This window comes from Orbicella faveolata, unplaced genomic scaffold (genome assembly GCF_042242905.1).
Source record: "Orbicella faveolata isolate gen_17 unplaced genomic scaffold, um_ofav_v1 contig_26, whole genome shotgun sequence".
NCBI lineage: Eukaryota > Metazoa > Cnidaria > Anthozoa > Scleractinia > Merulinidae > Orbicella > Orbicella faveolata.
In genome coordinates this window covers 12,203,052-12,222,500 of record NW_028301554.1, presented here as the reverse complement: position 1 = coordinate 12,222,500, position 19,449 = coordinate 12,203,052, and the positions used below count along the sequence as shown (strand labels likewise).

Genomic DNA, 19,449 nt, shown 5'->3' with positions numbered 1-19,449 from the left:
TATTTGCTTCTTCTGCAGCTCCGCAGCTTTGAAGTCCAACAAGAATCTAAGGCTCCCGTTGTAACAGATTGTGTCAATGTAAGAAAATTAATGTGAGCTCAAATTATCAGTTTATATTGAAGAGCTTTCTATATATTGCAATTTATGCTTTTAGATATCTGGATTTTATTTTTGCTCAAGTATTTTAATTTCCTTGTGTGCCAGGCTTGGTTGGAATCTGTCACCTATTGCACCCTGATTAAATTTGCAAATATTTTCTCTTCACCGGCTTGGAAAGGAGTTCTTCCAAAAAGAGCAGCTTTGCATAAGCATGCTTGAAGGGAAACAAAAACCTTGTTTTACAAATCATGAGGCTGGGATTTTTGTTCTTCAAAGCTCACAGTTTCCTCTGAGCACTTACTACACACTAATGTTATCTTTTTTTCCAGAAGTAGAGGTTATTGTTTGTATAAAATTATTAAATGCTGCCTTTGCCAATGATTTGTTCAGAGACATGTAGAGGAAGAATTATTAGAAGAGAAGGAGAAAAGAATAGAGGAACTAGAGAAAGAGGTACTCGATATATAGATATATTGCAGATGGAGTACTGTCCAGTTTACCTATCTTAATGGTGTCATCTGATAACAAATTCTTTTATTAATACAATAATTATTTAATTAACCCACACATAGTTACAATTGTGAAATGAGTGATTTTAGAAGTGGTTAAGATAGCCCAGTACAGATTGGCCAGCAAAACCAATGGTTTCGCGTGTTTTAATGTAATGGGTAAAATACGATAAGAGTGTGGTGAATTAATTCTCAATTGTTTTATTTTGTGCTTTCTGAATGCTCAGTTTTAATAAATCATGAATAAAGGGATACCCCATTTTAGATAAACAAAAAGAGAGAAGCATCATTTACAAGAGATTCAGTATGGTGATAAAAAACTATATGCAACAAAAATAAACAGGTCAAAAGTCCATGAAAATTTGTGAGAAAATTCAAAGAGGGACTATTTAACAGTTATTCCACAAGCATGTGCTGGATATGAGATGGTAGATTAGCCTGCAATACAGGTGGATTAGCGGGCTCTAGCGCGATACACGAGCATGCGTGAAGCGCGAGAACGACCGCAAAGCGCGAGGCGAGAAAAATCCGCCTGTATTCACACCATTGTTTATCCTCTTCCAACCGTTCGCCTGGCGAACGGTTTTTGTTGATTGGTTGCTTTAAGCCACGTGACGTCAGAAATGAGAAAAAGCAAAATGTGTTTGACTCGGGTGACAGGCCTACACGGACTCCTACTGCTCGTGACATTTCTACATTTGCCGTTCTCCCATAAATTCCAGCCTCTTAACCTTTTATTTTGCTCTTCACTTGTTTTTGAAGGGCACTTAATGTTGTGTTATCAAGATGATTTTTTTAAAAGTAGAGTGGAGCCAATAGACTGTTAGAGGTCAGAACTCTGCATAGTTTCAGCTGTTATCTATCGCTTTGGAGAGCTTGATACCTCTGTAATTTGCCATGTGCCGAGTAGTGTGGTTTTTCTTGCTTCATTTCTATTGCAGAAATGTGTGTTTATTGCAGAAATGTATCTCTTAAATTATTCGCTCTGGAGAGACAAAGTCGGTGTGCATCAATGTTGATTACTTGCATTCTATATTGTGATGCCATGCCTGGTTGTTAGATTAAACCTGTGTTAAGCTATGTGGCTTTTCACCACGGATCATATTTAGCTTTGTCCGGTGTCGCCAGAGACTACTGTAGTCTTGGAGATCTGTTCTTGTCGTCAAAGTTATGTTCCTTCCATCCTGAATTTGTTCGAGCTTTTCGTGTCTTGAGCTTGATGTTTAGGTTTATACCTCCTTTGTTCGTTTTGGCAAAACATGATTTAAATTTAGCTAAATTTAGATGTTCACGTCTGTTGACTGTTTTGCATCATGTATACATTTGTAAATTGGTTATTTGAGACATTTTTTCACGCCAGTAAATTGAATTGCTTTGTTCTCCCTCATTCTTTCATGCCAATCATTTCAAGGGGGCAGTAGAGCATAAACAATGGTGTGACTACAGGCGGATTTTTCTTGCCTCACGCTTTGTGTTCGTTCTCGCACTTCACGTGCTCATGTATCGCACTAGAACCTGCTAATCTGCCTGTACTGCAGGCTAATGGTAGATAGCCAAAAAGGCGTGTAGCGCTGAGTTTGCTATAATCTTCTCATATTCAACAAGTGCAAGTGGAATAATTGTTTTATTAAAAACGTCCCTGAAATATAGAAAACTAGACTAAAATAAAAATAAAAATGCCCCAAAAAATCATGGATATGCTTTAACCATATTTGAAGAGCATGGTATGATGGCTCATAAACCAGGATGGCTACAAATGAAAACTCTCACATTGCGTTATCCAATGATCCAGTTTTTGTGACTACTGGCCTTGCGCAGCAATCACTATTGCCATCGTCTGAGTTTTCCAAAATAAGTAAGTAAGAGTAGAATGTACTTTGGAGCCAATCAGCACAACAAATATCCATCTTGCGGTCTCTTGCAAACAATTCGTATCAACAATGATTTGCTGATAGTCATTGATGGCAAACGAAGATCCTTGATCAGTATTCTTTGAAATTGAGGTAAGTTTTTTAATATTTTACAACATTTACTTCTCTTAGCTTTCATATTTTTGTTTCCAACTGACTGGATGAAAGGTTGCTTGAGACTTAAGGTCGTGATAAACCTCATATTTCTATGATATTGGGTATTGATTTGTCGATGCGCATTTTAAATAAACAACCTTTGCCGAAGCTCCATAATTTTAGAAGTACCTTTAGCCTTGTATGAGGAAAACTGGGTTTCTTTAGAGGAATATTGGGCCCGATCTTGGATAATTGAGCCTCTTGGGAGGAATTATTGTGCTCCCACGTTTCATAATTAAGCCTTTCGAGCGACCATAAACTATCAATATGAAAGCTGTGCTGTACTTGGGAAAGACATGAAACAACTATTTCTGATAACTGTGATATGTTAGATTTAAATAATGATCATAGTTTGTAAACAATTGAAATCAATTGACTTTTGCATTCTAGAGACAGGGAACCATCCAGAATTCCTGGTGGTGGTGATGAATGTTTGTTTTCGAGATGTATGGTGATCCTACATTTCATTGGAATATTAGAGCTCTAGATGTTTGTTCATTATCTTAGAGAACATCCCATGACGTTTATTGAAAGCAAATTGAGAATTCCAGAATAGAATATTTAACAAATTTATCACAACAAGGTGTAACATTATTCCAGCTGTTGTAGACAGAATTCAATCCACTTATTGCAGAAATCAATGTTATAAAGGTCACACAGATGAATTACACTATGTATCAACAGGACCATTCAACTCAGTACCAAAATCAGTCACCAGTAACACAGTTTTGGTGATGCCTGAAACTAACTGTACTCTATCAAAAGAGAATGACTCAAAGAAAAAGTTTACAAACAACACAGCAGCAAGAAAAAGATTAGTTAAATACGTAGTTACATGTATATCTGCTTACATAGTCCAGCTGTTAAGGGACAAAATTGTTCGTTTTTTGATAAAAGCATCAAACTTGGCAGGGTTACTAACCGCTATGAGACAAATATTTCCTGATATGGAGCCATGCCAAATTTGCTTCCAGAACCATGGAATGCGCATGTCAAAAATATGGCATACAAGGCCCTTACATGGAAACGAGGCTCGTGCAAAATACCGTTTTTTTGGCCTTCTGGGACTACTATGCCTAGTGTATTGCTTTTTTTAATACAACAACAAATTAACCAGTGCCTTTGAGTCTTAAATTATGTCATGTGATAGTCGCGTGACCAGTATTTTCAATTACCAGCAAAGCAATTGGCACTGATGAAATCATTAACATTTTTTACATGCCAATTTTATCATTTGCAATGTAGATTCTATTATCTAGACTAGGAAATTCAAACCTTAAATGTACGTTTGGGATGTTCCAAAACCGTAATATCAGAACTATGCATCAAATTGAGGCAGAGATACAGAGTCAATTTATATAGGTTTCATTGACATGATTTTCTTGAGTTACTTGCTTACTGTGATTGAGACACCTTCTATTTCCCATTTGAAACTTTCAAATATGCCGGAATAGATCAGGTATGTTACAATAAACACTTGCTGGACATTTTGGTCTGAAGGAAACGTTTTGAAAAGCAGCTTTCATTGGCTACAATGTTCTTATGCCTGCTTTTAAAAACACCAGCTGAATAAAAGTTCTTTTAGTTGCAATTTCCACCACAATTGCACAAACCAGTACAGTCAAGATTAGCCTTCAAGCATATGTTAATTTCGTAATTACTTACAACAATATTCTACTTCTAAACCTGATTTCCGCGAATGCCGTGTGTTTAAAAATTACGATAGAGAAAGCGTTTAAATTGATTTAATGAACCAAACTCTCTAATGTTACAGGGTAAGCTGTTGCAAAGGGCTGCGCCGCTGTGACTAAAACTTTTTTTCATGTCATTAGTTCTCAGAAAGGGAACAACAAGTTTGTTAACCGAGTCCCTCAGAGCATAATTTGATTCATTTCGCGTTACAAATTTAGAAGTGAGATATTTGGGAATCAGACCGTTTAAAGACTTGAAAACCATTAATTAGGGCTTTCTGAATTTGATGTTGAAATTGCAAGTCTTTCCAGCTGAGTTTGTGAAACAAGGAATCGACATCAGCATCATAGCCCGATGAAGTTATTATTCAGGCAGCACAGTTTTGTAGTTTTTGTACCTTGTTAGATAATGTTTTGCCAAAATTACCCCAGACTAGGCTGCAGTAATCAAAGTGAGGTTGAACTTGTGAGTTGTATATGCAGAGTATGGTAGATTGAGGTACAAATGGCTTAACTCGCTTTATGGCTCCGATTGTAGTTCTAAGCGATCTATTTACACAGTTGTCAATGTGGGAATGCCACGTTAGATTTTCATTGATATATACTCCGAGTGATTTCACAGAGGAAACTTGTTCAATCGGAACATTATCAATGGAGAGTTCGAGTGTATCAGATAGAGTACTTAATCTTTGCCTGGAGCCGACCAACATAAATTCCATTTTTGTAGCGTTCAAGGTAAGGCACAAGCCATTTGCTTAGCTTTTCAAGGTCGTGAGATAGACTAGACTGAATCAGATGCAAATCAGAACCAGCACAAGTAATGTGGGTGTCATCAGCACACATTCTAGGTACGCTGAACAATAAACAGTGAGGCAAATCGTTAAAAATATAAATTAGAAATACAAGAGGACCAAAGATCGTTCCCTGTGGCACACCACATTTAGGAGCGGTGAAGTCAGAGAGACAGCCACTAACGGAGCACCGTTGTGTGCGATTAGTCAAATACGATTTAGACCAATCAAGAGTTTTCCCATGAGTTCCGCACCGAAATTAGTTATGTCCCGTTAAGCCAGGCTTAAGGATGTTCGTGCGAAAATTTTCCAACATTGATTTTTTCCAGAGACTTTTACCACTGTCAGATGATAAGCTAGTTATGTCAGAAATTTAAAAAGAATGGGGGGTGACTGACTTCCTTTTGGGTAGAGCATGCCCGAAAGAACACCCTAAAACTAAAAAAATCGGGCTTCATTAGCGAATGAGGCCACAGTGTCTGTAAGCCCAGAACATTTCCAAATAGATCTTTGAAGTGAAATGTTCTCTGCCAAATATTGTTTAAGTGGACCTATTAAGTGAATTTAGTTCACTGATGAGGTTCCTTAAAGAACAAGTTTGCATTTAGCGATCATAGTTTCACACGCCTTGCAGCCGCAAGATGGCAGGATCCGATGTCCCATGGACAGCAATCCGAGTTGAAATTTTTTTAACTTCCCACATTGATTTTTTTGTTCATTTTTGGACGATGTGGAGATAATGGTAAATAAAATCTGTTTCTGGAAAGAAAAGTAGGGGTCACCGAACGTCCAAGATCATTAAATCCAGGCAAAGCTATAGCAATGGCCATCTGCCCCATCATTGCTTATTTTATTACTTAGCACGCACTCACATGCATGACATGGTGTGTGAATTTGCGTGCGCAGTAAGGATGCACAGAAACAATTAGTGCGAACGTCCTTAAGGTGGCTCCCTAGAGTATTCATGAACAGAAAGGGAAACTTAGTTAATTTCTCTTAAAGTTTTCCCTGTAGAGATTTACCAGTGTGGGTACTGTTAAAATAAGGCTTAGTTTTTTGGTTGTCAAGTTTTGGATTAAGGCCGTTACCATGGCAGCATCTCATCTAATGACAGGCAGATATATTCCTCATTTTGGCCTAAACTCCTTAATATTTATACTTTCCTTCGGTGAAATTTTTTCATACTTTGCCACGTCATGGAAATGATATTGCATGACATTTTGAATTCATAAAGTCAAGGTTGTTTAGACGGTTTTTCCAATATTCTGTAATTTGTCATTTTTCTAAATATATTAAGTTAGCTCTGACAGGTTTTAACAAAAATAGGGTATTTTATAGGAATTGTATGTAATGTTCAAAATGATTACTTCTTTTTATTTACGAGGAACAATGAGAAAGAAGAGTAGAAAAAAAATATTAATCATATCAATGCAATATTCGGTATTATTTTATTGTTTATTGAAAATGATGGTCACGTAACTAATCACATGACAAATTTTTCGACTCCCAGATACTTTATAAGTTGCTGTTATATTAAAAAGCAAGAAATTTAGGCAAAGAACTCCGGTGAAGGCAATAGAAATAAGCATTTTAACTCAGCCTTGTTCCCATGTAGGGGCCTAATATGTCATTTTTAGACATACGTGTAGCGTGGTTCTGGGTGAAAATTTGGGATGGCTCCATATCAGAAAATATTTGCCTTATAGAGGTTAGTAATCCTGGGAAGTTTCATGCTTTTATCACAAAATGAACAATTCTGGTTATTTTTGGCTCTTAACAGCAGGACTAACATTCACATATGTAGTAAGTTGGTGTTCATTATTTTTGGGGATGTGTACTAAAGGCACCCGTGGTTGAGTGTTGATCAATACCCTCGATTGATGCTTGGTCAACGCTCCATTGACACTCAATCGACATCTCAGTCGACAGTTGGTTGATAGTCAACTGATTTTTGATTGATGAATATGAGTCAATTGACACTTGGGCAACTATGAACCGACTGTTGATCAATTGTGACAAAGTCACTTAGTTCATTTTCAGTTTTAATTTTCAAACTATTTTTATTAGTGTTGTGTTATTCTTCTTACTATTTGGGTTATTTTCCTACATTAGTTTGGTTTCCTTACACACCTTATTTTGGTATGTGTTGGTGATTCATTCCCACACACTTCTCTTAGCTAAATCCTGTTGTGTAGGAGAAGTTACCCCCTAGTTCCCTTAGGTAAATCCTGTATTTGTGGGCAACAAATACACTCCATAGCCTTACTTGGTTTAGAGTTATTCCTACAGTTTCCTCGAATCTGTTATAAATTGGCAACCTTTTGTTCAGCAAATTCAGTTGATTCAGTTGGTTTATTCTGAACTATACTCAAGTTCTCAAGTCAAGTTCTGCTTTAGTTCGAATGCTATATTCTCAATAACCCTTGGTATGTAATGCATTATTTTGTTTTATTTGTACTTTTCTTTAAGGCTGTAGGTTTAGTTTGTTTCTTTTATTTCATTAGTCTTAGTTAACAGTCACTTTTAGTTGTCTTTACTAGTTTTGTGTTTTTGTTTAGTATTATTCTTTTAGCTTTCTTGACCTTTAATCAGCACAGCATGTAATTTTATCTCTGTTCCTTTGTTTTATAGTTTTTGTTATAATAAAGTTTCCATATAACGTGCTCTCTGATTGGCTGAAACTGCGTGCTTTATCAGAGAACAGAGCACGGGTTGATGACAGTAAGCTGGCTTTCAAATTTTTGCTTCGGAATTTTGACAAATTTGGCCAAAATTAAACATCCCCTGTGATTCAGACAAATGCAATGGCAACGAGCTCTATGTCTACAGTAAATATGGCTCACGGAGACCATTCTTAGCAACAGTAGTGTGAAAACTGTACTAAAATGACAAGTTTTGCTAGATTCCCGCTGACAAAACATGCAGCGAAATAAACAAATTCTCAACCTAACCAGTGCTTCGATAAACAACATTATATTTGTTACGAAGGCGGAAATTATACTTAAGAAGCAAAGCAATGACAGAAAACAACAATTGAGCTGTCTCTGTTTATGATGAGAAGCTTTATTTTTGTAAAAATGCTCAATTACTCAAAACAACATACATGTACATGCAGTGTAGTAATGCTAGCTCGTTCTCTGGTCTTCTCAGTGAAGTGAACCGACATGCGGTCAGCTCAAAGCTTGCTCTAGATATTCTCCTCTGTGGTCTGAGTAGAACCAGTGGATGCAATTTAGTCTGTCTAACTTTTACGCTAGTTCGGGCAATCTTTCTGCAAGCAGCTGCAAGCCTTAAGCTTAAATAACTGTAGCTCCTTTCAAATTCAACTCTGCATTTCGCATTTTCATCTGCAAGCTTTGAGCTCCTGGTTCCGTAATTTCCATTGGAAAAGTGCACATTTTCATGAGCCACAATACGGCGGGATTCCTATGGACTACAAACCTTTGCCTGCCTTTAGAGTCTTATTTGAAAATTAACTAAAAAGTGAACTTTGAAGGCATCGTTCTTCTCTTGAAAGCCGCTCGAAACCACTCGAAACTGAAAGCTTAGCTGAAGTCCAGTTTGTGATTGACAGCTGTAGCTTCGTTAGCCAATCAAATTATTTGAACAATTCTAACAAGGATTGTGATTGGCTTATTTTAGCGTGCTTTATCAGAGAACAGAGCACAGCCGACACCACTTTTACTTGTTTGAAAAATAAAGTTTGGTTTGAAAATTCAGCCGAATGCACGGGGAAATTATCGGATTCTTTATCATAAAACAAATAAAGAAGCCTCGACTGTGCTCTGTTCTGTTGTAAAGCACTTAGGAAGCGGTAGAGCACTCAAGAAGTGAAGAAAAACACTCGACTTTGTTTCATGTTTTCCGCAACACTTCTTTCATGCTCTTCCGCTTCATGCGTGCTTTACAACAGAACAGAGCACAGTCGAGGCTTCTTTATTTGTTAACTAGTAAATATTGTATTATTCGCTTATTGTATTATCCTTGTTGATTACTTGTGATTGTTTGCACAAATCCAAAATCATTTCTGTTCCTTTACACGTTTTGTAGCATGTTTTTATCACTGTAATTACTTGTGTGACTAGCTTGTACACAGCTTAGCACTATTGTGTAATCCTGTAACTTGAACCTTTTTTAGTTCTGTATTTCATGTAATACTCTACAAATGTTGACAGTTTTTGTCACACAATTTCCTGTTTTATTTTTGTCATGCAATCTTCCTTTTGCAATTATTTTACTCTTTATTAGCATTAAGCTTATTTTAGTAATCGTTTATTGTATTTCAGTGTTACTCGTTCCCGTTTATTTTGTTCCTGTTGTTATTGTCTCCGCTATTTTTGTCAATAAACTCATAAATCGTACACTTGTATCTGTCGTTGCTATGTCAACCGTTTTGGCCGTCTTACACAAGTGTCAATAGAGTGTCAATTGAGATGTTAATCAAGTATTGATTAAGTGTCGACTGAGTATCGATTGGGATGTTGATTGAGTGTCAATCAAGATTTTGACTGCATGTCGATCGCAGGTTGATTGAGGACATTGGTCAACACTCAACCACTGATGCCTTTAGTACAACACATGATCCATTTTTTTATCTGTTCACTTTGTTAATAGTCAGAAAAACAAAACAAAAACCACTAAATATTTGAATTGTTTAACAATGCATTCAATATGTTTTGTTACTAATAGATATACATATTAAGGATATAACAACTTCTTATAAATAGATCTGACAAAGCTGTTCTGTAATTAAATTGCAGGGGCAGATCCAGGAGTCTTCAAGAGGGTGTGGCTGGTTACTTGGGTTTACAGAATCAATAACGCATACCCCTGAAATTTGAGAATTGAGAGAAGTAATTAAAATGGTTGACTTTAGCAAAACAACTTATTGAGGGATTTAGGAAGGAGGAATGGTGGGACATCAGTAGAGTGCTGCTTTGTACCTCACGGCCTCAATACTCTTGTTACTCTTACTCACGGATGTGACTGTTGTCACTATTTTAGTCAAAAAAGTACTTGTACTGGTAATCACAATGAGGTACCTGCCCAGAGTGCTTGCCTTTACTCACTCACTCAATCATCCCTATAGTGCCAGCTGTTGCAAAAGTTTGCCTTTACTTCTGCCATAATGCAGGTACTCTCAAGCAACCCCAGAATTGTTGCTATGGTTTGTGCCATTCTTGTTGTGTTGTTTACCATAAATCTTGTTTCATTAGTTCATTAAAATAAGAAAAACTGTTTTTGATTGTCCAATCATGTCTGTTTACTGATTACCTTTCATACACCATACACCATGCACTGCTGATAATTTTACACTTAACTGTTATAATGGCAACACCCACCATTTTTGATGTGTTACTATTGTAAGGTCAAGGCTTGGGGGAATACAACTAAAGAAATCATAGAGCGGTTTTCAGTTGAGTGTCGTAAAACCAAAACCAAACCAATTACTTACCAATTAGACGACTCAGCCAATCTCAAACCGTAGTAAAACCAAAACCAAAACCAAAGTAATTGTCTAATTACTTTCAACACTCAATTGAAAACCGCTCTATCAAGGTCGAGGGATGAATAATTAATTTCTTTTGTTTTATTCCCCTAAGCCTCGTAGCCATGTTAGAATTTTGGTATACTGAAAATGGCTTAAGAACCATTTTGCTTTTCCTCAGTTTGGACAAATTCAAACATTCTTTAACAATGGCTCATAAACATTTAATAATGCTTCTCATCACCAATTTTCATCATCTAACTATTTGCATGCATTCTTATCCACATAACTGTATATATAGGACAATTCTACTTTTTGCATTTTCACCTTTAATGAAGCAGTAGTCACATGCGCCTGTATGGTGCCTATTTTTAATAACATCTGATATTTCCTTGTCATGTTCTCTTATGTACAAAATGGCCTTCAGATCAAAGGATACCTGTCAAGAACAGCCTTAATGTTCAAATATTTATCCCACCTGAATAGGTTGAAGGCCTTAGACACAATTTAACAATGGAGCTAGAGTCCAGAACTGAAGCAGAGGTAGGCAATTTGTTTTTATGTAGATATCTTACAATGCTTTTAATTTGTATTGCGCAGTTATTGGGTAAGCCATATATGACTTTCTGGACATTCTGTTAGTGTATTTCCTCAGTGCAATAGTAAATCAGACAATCTTCCTTGAATCACAAAGACATTTTGTCCATAAATTGACATTTACAAATTCATTGCATACCTTTAGAGCTTCAAGATATTGAGGATATTACATGGACATGCAGAGATAAAAAATTTCAACACAAGAAAAGAAATTTTTTATCTCTAAGCGACCATGTAATTTCCTTTTGGCAAAATATATAGTTTTAGCCAGGCCTAAAAGCGGAGCTCCTGGGCCACATTGTTTAAAGCCCTATTAAGCTAACCCAAGATAAGCAAGAATTTTGATATGAATTTTGTAACTTTCTGGTGAGGTTTTCTGTTTATATTATTCGGCCTTCTGTTTTGAGTTTGCATAATCTCAAACTACATAAAACCTAAGCAGTTAAAACATTTAAATTATACAAGAAAAGTTTATACTTGGGCTAACTTTTTATCCTGGTTAGCATTAACCACCTTTCAAACAAGTAGACCCTGTCGAGGAAAAGGTTGTTATTATTCATCGTGGTAGATGCAATAATAAAGTGTATTATCGTTTGTCTCACGATGTAGTCAGCGACATTGACCAGAAATATGGGCGCACAGCCCTAGGGTTGATTCGTCGACATGAGCGTTGCTCTCGCAAGCTCGCACGCTATACCAACCATCTCACCTTTCTCACAAGGTGTATTAAGAACCACATTGTTCCAAGAGATCTGCAAGTTCGGCCGCCAGTTCCCACCAGAGGCGCACGCAGAGTCGCTGAACTAGCATCCATGAGATTCCTGAGGGAAAGAATCAGACTGATGCAGAGAGCCAAGGCAGATACGAGGAAAGAAGCCGAATCAACAGCACAGAGCATAACATCTGCTCTTTCTGCGGATGACGCTGCAGAGGTACTCGACAAGGTTAAATCCACTACCCAGCGAGTCTTTAATACCACCAAAGAATGTCAACAACGCAAGTTTGAGAAACTTTTGCGAGAGAAACAGTCTTCTGTTTCTCCTACAACTTTTGTTGACAAAACAAAGTGGGTTATCAACTTGTCATCCAGGACCCTTAACGAAGCTGAGGTGTCCCTACTGAAGAAAGGTCTAAATTTCGCCGTGACTCCTACGAGCGTCCCAGCCACCGACATCATCGCCAACATCGAGTCAGCAGTCAGGCCACTAGATGCGGAGCGAGCAGACACAGTCAGGAGATCCGTCAACACCATCCTTCAACAGGCACAACCACCCACGCCCAACATCACGAAGGAACAGCAGGAGGCTCTTAAAAGCTTAAAAGAGGACAACTCAATCATGGTCCTTCCGGCCGACAAAGGACACGCTAGCGTAATCCTGGACGCTGACACATACCACACAAAAATGTCAGCGCTAATTGATTCCGGACCGTACCAGCTGCTCAACAAAGATCTGACAGACCGCTTGACCCGGAAGCTATCTGAGAAGCTGCTAACCCTGAAACGGAGTGGACACATATCAGAGGCGGTTTATAATAAGATCAGACCTCGACACAAACAACCACCTAGGATCTATGGTTTGCCGAAGATCCACAAGGCCGACACACCGCTTAGGCCAATTGTGTCGTGTGTCAACACCTTTGCATACGACCTGTCTGCTTTCTTGGCTAACGTATTATCTCCTCTTGCAGGTAACTCGAACTTCACAGTGAAGAACTCGACTGACTTCGCCTCCACCATCGCCAGTGAAGAGATCCAGGACCACGAGATCATGGTGTCCTTCAACGTAGAGTCACTGTTTACCAACGTACCGATCGAGGGCGCCGTACAAGCCGCGCTACAAAAAATGGAGAACGACGCAGGCCTGGCTGACCGCACGACACTTACACCAGTTCAAATCGCGGACCTCTTGAATTTCGTATTAAGATCTACGTACTTCCAGTACAACGGATCGATTTACAAACAACGAGACGGCACAGCCATGGGGAGCCCTGTATCCACGGTTATTGCTAATCTCTATATGGAGATATTTGAAGAACAAGCAATAGAGTCTGCACCTTGCAAGCCTAAGATCTGGAAACGCTACGTAGATGATACTTTCACCATCCTGGATCGGGATAGAGTTGACATCTTCCTGCAACACCTGAACAGTCAACAACCATCAATCCGTTTCACCATGGAGATCGAGAACAACAACAAGATCGCCTTTCTTGACACGTCAGTTTACAGAGAACCTGATGGCCGCCTTACCACCAGTGTCTACAGGAAACCAACACATACTGATCAGTACCTAGCGTATGATTCACACCACCCTCGTTCAGTAAAGCGCGGTATTGTGAAGTGTCTGTACGACCGGGCTAAACGTCTTGTCACCAAACCATCAGTAATCGCTGGAGAGAAGAAACATCTGTCATCTGTACTTGTTTCTAACGGATATCCCTCCTCTTTTGTACAGAAGATCACAAAGGCACGAACAACCCCAAGAAGAGAGCCTGTCGCGGAATTTAAATCCACCGCCGTTTTACCTTATGTCCAAGAAGTTTCGGAGTCTCTCCGCCGCTGCCTAGAACAACAAGGCATTCACACCGTCTTTAAGTCCGACACGACACTTCGGTCACACTTAGTGCGACCAAAGGACACCGTCAACCCGGCTAAACAAGATGGTGTTGTCTACAGGATTCCTTGTGAGTGCAGCAAAGTCTACATCGGGGAAACAGGGAGATCTATGCAGGAGAGGATCAAAGAACACGACAGGGATATACGACTCGCCCGAACCCAGACCTCCGCCGTTTCTGAACACACCCACGAGACCGGCCACTATCCTATCTGGAATGAGGTCAAGTTTATTGATCGAGATCCTCACTGGTACACACGTAGGGTCAAGGAAGCTATTCACATAAGACTTCACCCTAACAACATCAACAGGGATAGTGGAATCGAAATTCCTGAAGCATGGATACCCATGATCAAGAAACACAACAACAGGAGAACGGTACAACAACGGACCACTGAGGGAACAGCTACTCGCCGGAATAATGGAACAATAGGAGGATCAAAATGCACCAATCACAGCCGACCTTTGTGATATAAATGATGCCGTGCAATCAGTCGACCTTATCGCCTGAAGAAGACTAGCAGTAAGCAGTCGAAACGTCGCGATCTACATCTCAAGTGACTACATCATGAGACAAACGATAATACACTTTATTAAGTAGACCCTGATTACAATAAGTTAACCTGACATGAACCTGCGATCCAATCGAAAATCAACACTTAGTCAGCAGTCAAATTAAAAAAAACACATGATCTCAATGAGCTCTAAACTTGAGTCCGCGATATGGTCATGTGATACTATGGTCAGTGGATACTTTGTTTTGTTAGGTGTAATGTGTGTGAAGTGCCAGAGGTTCAGTTAGTAGAGAGCCATGTGTAATACATATCAGCATGCTTGGCTCCCTCCCCCTACACCTAGAGCCTTGAACAGGCTAATTTTCAGCCAAGATGGTTAATTCAAAATGTCCCATGCCCCAGAGGTTGTGCAAGGAGCCATTTTAAGTTTCCAGTTGGCTGGCCTCCAAGGCTGATTTGGTTAACTTGCCGCCATGGAGTCTTCAGAAAAGTTTGCACAATTTCCATACTAAAATTCAAAACCTTTACATGGGAATGTTTTGAAATTCCCTTTATTAGAATACTTATTGCTACAAGTTACATATCAAAATGCTCCGAGAAACACACATAACAAGAATCACTGATTCATCAGTTCTTATTGTAAGAACTCATCCCTGAAAAAACAAGTGTCAAGTTACCATTTGTACCTAAAATTAAATTAGCTCGTTACTTTTGCTGGCAACAAAAACAAGTTTTGAACCTCAGTGGTCTTATTCATAACTAGTTGTCGTCATTAGACTTGAAAACGTTCGTAACTTTTGTACCGCTCTGATACTTCACAGAGTTTAAGATTTGACATTGTAGAAACTAAAAATATTATATGCGAAGAGGTAACAAATAAGCTTACATTATGACTGCTTGCAAAAAAGCATAGCTTCAATTCGTCATAAACAACAACTTCAACCGCACGACTTCGCACAATTAAACATTTAACATTGAAGAAACTACAGAGAATATACACAAATTATTTATATAAAGTGGTAAAAAACAAAGATACTTTGATTACTATCAACAGAAAAGTACCCACTAACTCTTCGCCCCAACCTTAGCGTTGACAAGTTTCACCTCAAGATGATATTTTTGCTGATTGCACTGATTTCTGTTCGTATTTCCACAGTATAAATCCATATTATTACATTTGAAAACACCTTTCCTCCAAAAAAATATATTGGATCATAGTTTCAGTTCCATTGATCGTAATCTAGCGTAAAACAATGTGGAACAACTCGGTGATAATGCAGAGAAACTCCCAGGGAAACTAGTGATTTGTCAGTCTCCTGACTGTTGGAAGCACCACTTTGCCAAAACTTGTCAGTGCTGGGTAGTTCCACCTCAAGGTAACATCCTCGCTGGTTTCAGTAGCTTTAATCTGATTGCTCTGAGAGACATACATCTTCCACCCAACCAACTACTGAAGACATAGTCCTGACATCCTGACTAGAGGTTTTTTTACAACAAAAATTAATAACTTCAAAATGATATCAAAATGATATCACGTGTAGATAAAAATGATATCCTCACATGTGCGATATCATTTTTTTCAATTTGGTATTTTTGAACTTTGCAATATTCTGGGACAGGATATTTTTCTTTTTTGGATTAACTGCAAATAGTATCAAACGTAAATCCATTAGTAACATTATAGATGTGGTTTTGAATTCTGTGCTAGTAACTTTCTTCCTTGTATCCTGAATATTACAAAAATCTACCACAGTCTCTTTGCAAAGGGAGGAAATCTTGCAGGTTTTAGTGTCCTTCTTCATCAATATAGTTTGGTGTTTAGCTTGATTTACCTTGTTTTTGCTTAATTTAAGGCACAAAAATGAAGTAGTAAGCCAACTGGTATCATAATGTTTGGACTTTGCTTTCTTAAAACAAAACAAGAATATTTAACACTTTGTGTAAGTTATTTCACAGCTGACTTGAGGTACAAGAAGGCTAACAGTGATAACTGTTTCATACTTGTTATTAATTTTAGGAAGAAATAGAGACTCTTAAAGCCCAGGTGGCCTCGTACCAGGTAAGATTGTTGTGCAGGAGACATAATGACAAGTTAAGTTCCATCTATGTGAATGTAGCATATATCTGTTGCTTGGGGTGGAGGCAGGGAGATTTTTTAGCGAACAGAGCGGTAATCCAGAAGGGAGTTTGGAACACCCTTTCTGATGCCTAACAATAACCGTGTTTGTAACATGTGACCCTACTTTTACAGAGGATGGCCACTTTGTTGGCATATATGTTTAGAATGAGGGTTTGTTACATGAAATGAAATGTGTTAATGAGGTGAGACAACTTTTCTCAAATGTATATGTCAACCACCAGTCTGGTTCCCATGTTTTTCAGGATGACAACACAGCCGATTTTAACTCCAGTGATAACGATGAAGACATTGATTTACCAGGTAAATACTTTTCCTTCTTGCGCTCAGTAGTATTAACTTAGTCAAAACAAAAAGGCTGTGGAAAAAGACTGTTCAGGTTGTCAAATTTGGGAATTTCTCGCAATACACAGCTGATAAGTCTTCTCTTCAAGACCAGGATTAACAATGGATAAGTATTGTGATTGGCTAGTCGCAACTGCAGTTCTCAATTTGGGACATTTAGGCTCTATTTTGGACACCTTGAATCCGTTTTACATTACCCACTGGAGCAGTGTTTGCGTTCTAACATTATTTAAGCTAATCAATAACCTAGACCACCAATCCTTCCTTTTTTACCTGATTTTATGGTCTAGAAGACAACGCACTCATACAAAACCTTCCACCGGACTGTAATTCTTGTCTGAGTCAATTGGGGGGTCTCTGGTGATGTAATCTATTTTTAGAAACTGTGCGTGATGCTATTGTTCCCTTGAAGTTTTCAACTTTTTTTCCATGGTCATGGTATTTTTTTTTTCATTTTCAGTCGTGTAATGAATCTCTAACCAAGCTTGCTCGGGACCATACTAGGAAAATATTGACCCTCAGTCTTTTATGTGCGGACCTCGCTGTGCTCGGTCTGTACTGTCCAGACCTCGGACTGATATTTTCCCAGTATTGTTTAATTATTCCATTTTGCACTTGTTGGAATGGTACAAAGCCAATAGGCACATAGGGCCAAGTTGGTTATGATCATCTCATATCCAACAAGCGCAAAATGGAATAATTGTTTTATTTAAAACGCCCCCAAAGTATAAAAAAACTAAACTTAAATAAGAATAAAAATGCCCCAAAAATCATGCACACGCTTAGCTTATTTGTAGAGCATGTTATAATGGTTCATAACCCATGGTGGCAAAACCGGTGAAAACACTGCAATTGCATTATCCAATGATCCATATTTAGTGCAGAGTGCACTATTGAGATGGTTTGGGGACTGCCTGCCGCTAAGGTACTAAGGCCCTATGGCGCTAAGGTGTAAACTGTAATGTTTGTTTAATTAATTAATTTCAATTAATTGATTAGTCTAGAGGCAAGGAAGTAGTGGGGGTGAGGTGGAGTGGGAAAGGTCCATGTGTACCCTAAGTAAAACATGTTCCATCTACATCAGTTGAGCGTGAACATCACAAAGCTGTTTATTTGTTTCAGGTAACCCCTTGCTCTCCTTGTGGTACCATTCTCTTTGGAACAAAACCAATTTGCTCTAAATGCATGCGCAGATTAGTTAGCATTCATGGCATCTATGTTACGTGGAGGGTACATTGCAAACGGAGTCACGCACAAATTTTGAATGGATTTCCTTATGGTAGAACTCAACATGTAAGATGCATGCGTTCTAGCATCGTTAGTGTTATTCACTATGTTTCCACGCGGTATTTTATGTTTTGTGATGTCAGGTAGCACCACTTGTCCCTTTTTGGTGCAAAAGTGAAACATATCTTGTAGAATTAACCACAGCCACGGGTCGGTTCAACAAATATCATCTGCTGTTTTCAAACTACAAAAGTATGTTTGTCAGGGTTTAAATAAAGAAGGAAAATGTATAGCTTCTCCTTAGTGGCTTGTTTATTTCATGCCTTAATTGCATCCATAAGAGAGACCAAAAGGTTCCCAAGTTAGTTGCTTCAATGTTCTGCAAATTGTAAATTTGTGAGAAAAGAAACCAGGAAAGTGCTCAAATATTGCTGCAGACTCCGTGGCACCTAATAAAAGTGAAAATTAATTTAATCAGTCTTTGAGGACACTTGTTCACCGATGCAGGATAATATCGGCCAAGTAGCACTGTTTACCTTCAATACTTCTCATTGAAACGCCACTCATTTGTATCAATCACTATTGTGAATCAATTTTGAATTGTTTTATTGTTAACAACAAAGGTGGCAACAGAAAAAGAAAGTGGTATTCCGTGACTATCTGATAATTAAATTAGTTCTTGTTCATCGGTGATAAAAAAATTTGCATTTTTAGAAAAAACAAAATCGTTTCTCTTCCATTTCTTCGTCAGATATTTAACTTTCTTTCAGTTATCCCCTAAAAACAAGCACATCTTGCGGGAAAACAAGGGTTTCATGTTAAATACCTTTGCAAGGAAAACAAAAGTATCAAGTTACAAAGTTGGCACAAAGAGCGAATTTGTCATGTTTCTGTCATCGTAAAACACCAGAGTAAAATTTAAAAGCTGCCGTGACAAACAGTAATTGTAAGTAATTTTTGGACCTTGAATGAAAACACAACCTGGAAACATACACACTGCTAAGGGGAAAAGCCCTAGCAGACTACCCAGGTAGATACAAACCGGAAGTGAACCAAGCAGGCGTGAGTACTTATGGGACTACTGTGCCAGAGCTATCAATTGCGCTCTGCACTATCTGAGATTGTCTCACTAGTTAGTGTATGATGCACTATTGTGTTTTCGGGGCTGCCATTTGCTAAGGCACTATGGAACTTAGGCACTAAGTCACTAAGACATTAGGATACTAAGGCCTAAGATACTAAGGCACTAAGTACTAAGGCACTAAGATGCTAAATCAAAATACTGAGGCACTAAGGTGTAAACTTTAATGTACGTTTAAATGATTAATTTCAATTAATTAATTAGCGTTGTGGCAAGGGGGTGAGGTGGGTT

At 38.3% G+C, this 19,449-nt stretch overlaps 2 protein-coding genes and 1 long non-coding RNA gene across 11 annotated transcripts in view; all 3 read left to right on the top strand.

Annotated features, from left to right (window-relative positions):
- Window positions 1-19,449, top strand: part of LOC149108180 (uncharacterized) — a 217,721-nt gene that overhangs the window by 88,891 nt on the left and 109,381 nt on the right. The window lies entirely within an intron of this gene.
- Window positions 1-19,449, top strand: part of LOC110053062 (uncharacterized) — a 96,545-nt gene that overhangs the window by 38,823 nt on the left and 38,273 nt on the right. For all 9 annotated transcript variants that reach the window (XM_089295668.1, XM_089295666.1, XM_089295667.1 and 6 more), the window contains 5 exons: window positions 19-78; window positions 490-552; window positions 11,131-11,187; window positions 16,386-16,427; window positions 16,751-16,808. In XM_089295668.1, coding sequence (XP_089151794.1) covers window positions 19-78; window positions 490-552; window positions 11,131-11,187; window positions 16,386-16,427; window positions 16,751-16,808 — 280 coding nt within the window. The remainder of the gene's footprint in view (window positions 1-18; window positions 79-489; window positions 553-11,130; window positions 11,188-16,385; window positions 16,428-16,750; window positions 16,809-19,449) is intronic.
- LOC149108184 (uncharacterized) lies at window positions 11,221-14,957 on the top strand. The gene is made up of 2 exons (XM_089296094.1): window positions 11,221-11,251; window positions 11,767-14,957. The coding sequence occupies exons 1-2, from the start codon at window positions 11,221-11,223 to the stop codon at window positions 14,322-14,324; spliced, it is 2,589 nt and encodes an 862-aa protein (XP_089152220.1). The 3' UTR covers window positions 14,325-14,957.